This window comes from Mesoplodon densirostris, chromosome 2 (genome assembly GCF_025265405.1).
Source record: "Mesoplodon densirostris isolate mMesDen1 chromosome 2, mMesDen1 primary haplotype, whole genome shotgun sequence".
Taxonomy (NCBI): Eukaryota; Metazoa; Chordata; class Mammalia; order Artiodactyla; family Ziphiidae; genus Mesoplodon; species Mesoplodon densirostris.
This window is the reverse complement of record NC_082662.1, coordinates 39,596,339-39,604,561: the sequence shown is the minus strand read 5'-3', so window position 1 is coordinate 39,604,561 and position 8,223 is coordinate 39,596,339. Positions and strand designations below refer to the sequence as shown.

The window sequence follows — 8,223 nt, the reverse complement described above, 5'->3', positions numbered from 1 at the left end:
AGCCGAGGCCTAGGGAGCGGTGGGGAGAGTTGATAGCCGAGGCGGAGGACAGCTTCCTAACCAGTCTCTCAGGCACCTGATAGAAGCCCCAACACTTCGAGGCGGAATAGAATGGAAGGGGCAGTGGCGATGCTGGCCATCCCCCCTGCTCGGCGCGGTTAGGTGGCGCCTCAGCGGGAGAGCGTGGGGGCGGGGGAGGGTGTCCCCCCCCTCCGCGCCGTTAAAATGAAACTCTAGTGGCTTGAGTCAGGGCAGAGCGTGAGGGGAGCCGGCGCTGGCGAGCTTTCTTGCAGCCGGGCGGGAGCGCACTGCCAAGCAGAGCTAACTGGACTCTCGGACGGGCCCCCATCCCCAGGCTGCAGCAGCTTCGGTTCCGAGCCCGACCGGAACGGAGCCCGAGTCCTGGCCCCTGAGGGGATTTCTCCCCGCAGACCAGTGGGACCCCGAAACTTGAACGCAATACCCAACCTCCTTTTTATGCCTTCCTTTGTCACTTACCCACCTTTCTCCCAGCGCGTTCTTTTAACCCCCTCTCTGTTCTCCCTCTCTCGAAGGACACAAAAGTGGCTTCCGCGGAAAGATTTGAAGGCGGTGGGAGCTTTTCTCTTTGGAGAACGACTGTGTAGGAGGGATTTTGGGGAAGGCGCTTTTTAACACTTCTGCCCTCCGCCCCCCAAGCCCTTCTATACCCCTTCGAGGAGAAAAGCCCGTAGATTAAACGTTCGGGGGGCATTTTGCTGGCTGCCGGAGCAGGAGAGGGGAGGAGGACCCCGTCCTTGTCCTGGTAGTTGGCTGGACTTGTACCGGCCGTTGGAAACCCCGAAGTACATTTCCGAGTGGGACTTTTACAGATATATATTTTTAGATTTTTAAATAGCAGATAAAAAATATATATGCTTTCTATATATTTCCTGACGACCTGCCCCTGACAGCGCGATGTACAATACGGTGTGGAGTATGGACCGCGATGACGCAGACTGGAGGGAGGTGATGATGCCCTATTCGACAGAACTGATATTTTATATTGAAATGGATCCTCCAGGTACTTGGGAGAAAAAAAAGAGAATCTTGTGATGGGTCTGATTTGTGTTTAACAAAACCTTGGTGATGTTTTCAGGGCAGAAGTATTCTTGGGTGAACTAGGTTCGGGATGAGGGGCAGATTTGCAGTTAGAGCTGCAGTAAAACTGCTTCTGGTTTACACGTTTAAAGTTTTCAGTTAGGACCCCGATCCTATTGTCCTGTGAGAGTGGGGGTGGGGGCTGGGGTGGGGGATGGGAGGAGAGACCCGTTTCTTTTACTTCTTTGCCTTTGCTTGTCGTTCGGTTTTTTGTCGTACCCTTCACCACCGCCCCCCCTTTTTTTTCTTTTTCAATTAAAGATTCTGATACCTGCAAAGGATGCTTTATATCCCAGTGTTGAAGTCAGTCTTTCCCTTTGGGGAAATTCTTTAAAGCTTGTCATTTCGTACGTTTGTCTTGTTTGGTTCGCTGTGTTTTACGTTCGTTAACTTCTGAAACTGGGTTACCTATGTGATGATTCGTTTTAAGACCCCCTTTTTCTCCCACGGAAACTGAATGCCGGTTAGTGATTTTCAGGGATTGGGCGTTTTTATTCAGTCAAGGCCTTAGTCTGAGGTTTTTCTTTTCAGAATATAGTCACTCAGATCTACGTGCCCTATTTTATTACTCTTTAATTTATGGTGATTTAACTTCATTTATGGGATAAGATTTAACATAACTTCAATTCTTAGCGTAAAAAAAGGAGAAACCTTTTTTGTGTGAATATATGTGATGTGTACATATATGAGATAGGTTTGAGTATATATAATGTAAAGTATACATATACTGTATTTTTACTTTAGAGCTTTGTCTGAGATCCTTAGACATTTTGTGTATCTGGTAGGAAAGGAAAAGGAAGGAAAAATGGAAAAGTTGGGTAATTTTTTTTCTTTAAAGTCTACCCCATTTTATGATTATTAGCTGTCAGATTTTCAAACCCTGTTTGCAGTTATATACAGTGCTTTATGTAATGATTTTTGAATAAGTAGAGGGCTTTTGTGACTATTTTTGTTGAGGATGAATTCGTTATGTCTTTAAAAAATGTGTTATAGCTAAGCCTACAGAATAAATTGTGTGTCATTGGGGAATCTCAGTTATCATAAGACTATGTGTTTTTGGAAGCCTTTGAAAGGATTTGAGCCCATGAAAGTGTAATGAAGTATAACTGTCTTATAGCATGTATGTAGAAATTATTTCCTGTGTCCTTGTGAACAGTGAATTATCCTCTTTGTTTTTTTTTCAACTAGTCATAGAGAGATGGAGTGTTAAATGATGTTACATTAAATACTAGTACTAATATTGAATCAACCTTTTTCACTCTTAATGATCACTTAGAATTTTTTCTTTTCCCTTCATTTTGGAGCCTTCTTTATTTGCTTTTATAATTGTGACTGCAGTCCAGATGCAGCTTTTTTTGTATTTTGCAAAGTTTGTGAGATTTGCCACCCATCTATTGTGTGTATTTCCCCCTTTGTTTCCCCCTAATGGTAAAGCATCATTTCTATTAGATGCATTTATCATTCACATAAATGGAAATTTAGTACATCATTGGTTCCTCTCCTGTAAAAAGTAAGGTTAATAATTCTAGATTTCTGTTACTATAAGAATTATATATTGGAACTGCCTTAGAATCATACTGTATCACATAGTATCTTGCCTTGCAGACATACAAAGGGAATTTGTTGGGCGGAGAGGTGAGTGGGGAGGAGGGGAGAAAATGAAGAAGGCACTAATATTTGAAGAATATGGGCCTGGTAGAAGTGTAGACCGAGTTGAGTTGAGTTGTCCAGAAATGATTTTAAGAAAAGTGAACTATTATAATTATGTAGTAGTGTGGGTCTTACAAGATTGTATAGAAAATTCTGATCCAAACTTTGTGTATTCCATGGAAATAAACTTTTGAGTTTAAAATGTTCATCCTTAAAAGAAATTTTGCATACTGTGATTCTAATCAGAATATTGAAAGTATGGTTATGCTGCTCTTTATTACCCATTTTATAGTCTTAATGTAGAATACAGTCAGTTATTCCTAACAGCTTTTTAAAAAGGAAGCACACTTGAGTATGCTGAAGTACTGCCTATGAAGTGAATGGTTTTTAATGTAAATAATGTGAACAACCTTGTTTTGTGTGGTAAATTAAGTTTCAAAACATTTAAAACTAAGTTAATTTTTAGTGAAGAGGTTGCAGCCTGTCTTGTGTCTGCCTTTTTCCTAGTTCCTGTCCCAGATCAAGCTCTTATTATTTCCTGCCTGGACTGGTGTGATAGTGCACTGACTGTTCTCCCCATTTCTACTCTGTCCAATCCACAGTATTATTAAAGTATCATCTGATGATTTACCTTCCAATGGCAAATCTTCCGATGACTTTAAAAACTGTCCAATGGCTTCCCTTTGCCTACAGAAAAAAACCCTGTCTTGCTTATCCTGTCATGTAAGTCCCTTTATTTTTGCTTCCAGCCTAATATTCCAGTCTTTTCTCCTCCTGGAGTCCATCACAAGTTCCGTGGAAGCTATTTTATACTTGCTGTTCCTTACTGTGTGTGTTTTCCTCTTCCTGGGATGTCTTTCACTTTGGGTTGGAGTCTTATATATGTTAAGGGCCCTGGTGAGATGCCTTCTATGCCAGAATGTATGTTCCATGATCCCTTCTGTTAGGAGACATCCTTCCCTCCCTCTTCTAGCACTTCTCAGATAGAACTTCTTCCATTCTGTCTAGAGTAGCTTCTGCATTTATTTATGTATACTTCCCCTTTTGAAATTTTCTTCCCACCAGCTTATGAGCTTCTTAGCTTGCTCAAGGTCTTGAAAGTAGTAGACAATAAATATATGAATTAATGAATACCTAAGGAGCATCATTTCTTTCTAGCCTTTAAGTACTTTTCTACTTAAGGTCTTTGGTCACCTCATTTCTTGGCTATTGCAATAGCCTAGGGTTAAGTAACTTTCAAATTAGACAGTTGTTGACTTAGGTTCCTTAACTATAATATTAATATTACAGTTTTCAAAATATGGCTTTCATTTTAATTTTAGACTGAAGCATAAATGTGAAGTTTTTATCTGTTATTGCTTCCAGCAGCCTCAAAAACTAGTATTGAAAGGTGTTTCCCTCCAGCCTGTATTTTCAAAAACTACCATTACCATGCATCCTGAAGGTTTCTAATAACTGCACGGATAGCTACATCTATTACAATTTATTGACAACGTAAGGATTGGATCCAGATGGGACTTTGATGTCTTAATGTTTGTGTATTTCCCAGAAATATTGAACTGTTTAGATGAAACAAAACTTTTTATTTTGGAGATGTTAAGATTATGGTACGGAGAATTGCTTTTAAGCATCTCAGTTAGTCCTGTTGTGATTTGGGAATCAGGATTATTCCATAACAGAACAGTTGCTGGATAGGCCTCTCAAAGAGCCCTGTTTTTGGTATAGGAGCTATTGGAGGATTACCAGTACATAACTGATCATAAACTCATGCCCAGAGCTTATAGATAGTGGTCTATTAGCTTGCACTTTAGTTTTGACATTGTTATTGTATTTATTTTGAGGAGATGTAATAAATGATTTATTTTTTAAACTAATGGATACAATTCGTTTTAAGATTGTCTGTAGACTTTTTTGTTCTTATCAAGACAAATTTCTGAAATAATCTGTACGGCAGCAACATCTCCTCAGTGGTCACTAGAAAATTAAAAATTTAATTGTTTGGCAAAACATAAATACAGGAAGGTCTAGAAAAGTGGTTCTCATTTTTTTTTATCTCAGTACCCCTTTTATACTCTTAAAAATTATTGAGGATCCCAAAGAGTTTCTGTTTAAGTGGGTTATATCTATTGAAATTTACGATATTAGAATAAAACTGAGAAGTTAAAAAATATTTAATTCACTTAGAAATAATAAAGCATTACATGTTAACATAACTTTAAAATGAGAAAATAGCTATATTTCCCAAAAAACAAACAAAAAAGTGGGAAGAGTGGCATCATTTTATGTTTTTGCAAATAACTTTAATGTCTGGCTTTTTAATCTTTAATGTCTGGCTTAAATGGAAGACACGTAAATTCCTAAGTCTGCTCCTCTATTCAGTCTGTTGAGATACCACAGGTCATAGCCTCTGGAAAACTCCACTACACAGTTGTGAAAGAATGAGAGTACAGAAGGCAAGTAATGTCTTAGTGACATTCTGAAAGTATTTTTGATCTGTTGGACCCTCTGAAAAGGTCTTGGGGACTCTCATTGGTCTCTGGACTACACTTTGAAAAGTACTGGTTTAGTAGTTACTTGACTACATAGTTTGATGGCCAACCCAGTAAAGTATCTTCTGAGTTTTTTGAAGTCAAATGAAAAGGTTGTTTCAGGAAACTTCCTTGCTTTGGCATACTTGGTATTTTCATCCTGGTAAAATTTAGATTAAGTAACATTCTGGTGGAGAACTAGCATACTGGCCCTGTGGTTGAAGGAAATATCTGCTGAGAAGCAACACTGAAGAAATAGGTCACCTGCCACCATGTGGTCCTTACTATTAGCAGATTGAGCATTCTGCTTCTGTGGTGTAATTTTTCTTTATAACTCTGAACATTTGATGGATTCATCTTATGTAAAATGCTTCTCCTATGTGTAGTAAGGTATTTCTTTTATGAGCTAGGTGTCACTTTTTAATGATGCTGTAGTATGGGACAAATGTTAATATCGTCAAATGATGTAAAAAGCCATGCCAACTTTTTCTGCATGTTCTTATTGAAAAAGATTAGTCATTGCTTTCATTTAATATATTATAGTTTATAGTATATCCAACTATGTTTCATTAGAAATATGGTAAGTCTTCATTTTATAATGCTTTTAAAATTTATTCTCATTTTTATATTTATCTTAGAATGTAGAAAAGATTGGACATGTTTATGCTCACCATATTTCACAAAGTGGATAGAAAAATAATTACAAATATGTCTGTGTGGTATGATATAATTTTTATTGATATTAAAGGGGGATGCAGCCTGAATGTACTAGAAAGAACACAGGCTTTGGAAACAGATGGTATGGGTCCCAAACCTAGCTTTGCTTCTTAACTCTGCCCAAGGTTACGTGGCTAGTGCTTAACCTCTGTGAGCATCCATTTTCTCTTTTGTAAAATTGAATACGTACCTTTCACAGTTGTTCTGGGAATTAGAAGTACTATATCGTAATCTAGCACAGTGTTTGGCACATGTTATATACTCAGTTCATTGTAGCTTATATTTTAAAGCATATTTTTGTTTAAAGATTTTTTTTTTTGATGTGGACCACCTTCAATGTCTCTACTGAATTTGTTACAATGTTTTTATGTTTTGGTTTTCTGGCTAGAGGCATGCAGGATCCTAGCTCCCTCACCCCCTGCACCAGAAGGCGAAGTCTCAACCACTGGACTGCTAGGAAAGTCCCTCTTAAAGCATATTGATAATATTTAATTATCTTAACTCTACTGCTTTGGACATTCTTGCAGTCAAAACCTCTTGAGCTATCTTGCTCCATTCTTGTCTCATCCTTGACTTTTAAACTGGGACCGTTTTGTTTTTGGAGGAATTCTGTAGGGTCTTTTCTAGTTGTAACATCTCATGAGTCTATAGAAATACGACTCAAGTCATCCTTTCTTTTTAGTTTCTATTGCCCTTGTTCCTCATCACCTTGCATTTGAAATGGTTTGTAATACGGTAATTGTTGCCAACATTTGTTGAGTAGTTATTACAGAACAAGCACTATGTTAAATGCTTTCATATGTAGTATTTCCTTTAGCGATACAACAACCTTATAAAATAAGCACTATTAGTATCCCACTTTACAGACAGGAAACTGAGGCATAAATGTGTTTAGTAAATTACTCAGTGCCTCCCAGCCAGCAAGTAGCAGAGCAGGTCTGTCTGCCTGACTCTAATGCCCAAGTTCTTAATCAGTGCCTCCTAAGTGATTGCTTTGTTTCTAATTTTTTTCCCCTCCCCCATAAATTCATCCTGAATTCTTCAGCCAGGTTAATCCTACTGAAATGTTATTTTCATTGCCTTACTGCTCTATTTAGAAATAATCAGCAGCTCTCCATTTCTTTTAAGCAGAGGCTGTATTCTTAAACTTGGCTTACATAGTCTTTAGTAATATGGTACCAATTTACATTTCCAACTTAATTACTAATCCTCTATTCTCATTTCTCATCTTGCCCAATTCCTTGCTTATCCCCTCAATATACCTTGCTTATCCCCTCAATATACGTTGCTTATTTCCATCTCCAGCCTTTTGGTTATGCCGCTTCTTGTGTTAGATTATGCCCATCCCACCCCATCTTCAAATCAGGATCCTTTGCAAGTCCTTCTTTCTTTTTTTCTTCCTCTGAAAATTCTAGCACTGAACATTATCTAGGGCTAAGGTCTGTTATTTTGACACAAAATCATGTTATATTATGGCATTAATTATTTTGTGAATATAATTTATCTCCCCAACAAGGTAAGCTTCTTGAGGTCAAGCTGTCATATTTCTTTTGTATCTATTTTTTCTCTAAATACCTAGTGTCCAAATATTTTGTTAAATCTTAGACCTGTGGACCCACCCAGCTTCATTTGTGACTTGTTTCAAAATGTTGATATTATTTATTATCAACATGTGACCTTTAAACTTATAAAGATAATTTATTCTAACAAAAGAAATAATGAAAAATTGCAATACTTAATGTTATCAGCAAAATTTTATGGTTTTGTGTAAAAGTCACATTTGAAATTTGGAAGAATTAAAGTGAGTAGTAAGTTTTTGAAAGTTTGTTAGGCCAGTTTTAACACAGTATTGGGTTAAATGTAGATTTAATTTACTTAATGTGTTACTATCCCAGTTAAATTTAGATTGTGTAGGACTTGACTTGGGATAACAAGGTAAGGTCAAGCATAGAGCCTTATAAGATCAGTTTCCAAATTGTTTGCCCATATATGGTATATTTTTTGTTCCTTGTGTATTATTTGTAAGTTCATATAAAGTAAGAGGGTTATCTAATTTTTTAAATAAAAGAAGCAGTAGGCTAGGTCCAGCCTGCCAGATCATACCATTTTGCATGTCCCACGTCAATATAAACACTGCCCTGTGACCTGTGAATATGAGCCAACACAAAGCCAAAGTCAACACCATGGTGTCATACCATCCGCCATTATC

General features: G+C 37.7%; 1 protein-coding gene across 1 annotated transcript in view; it reads left to right on the top strand.

The window, feature by feature from the left end:
• Positions 1–263: 263 nt before the first annotated feature.
• PIK3R3 (phosphoinositide-3-kinase regulatory subunit 3) overlaps positions 264–8,223 on the top strand; it is an 83,348-nt gene continuing 75,388 nt past the window's right edge. The window contains exon 1 of the mRNA XM_060089746.1: positions 264–1,042. Within this exon, the coding sequence (XP_059945729.1) occupies positions 937–1,042 (106 nt within the window). The 5' untranslated portion in view covers positions 264–936. The remainder of the gene's footprint in view (positions 1,043–8,223) is intronic.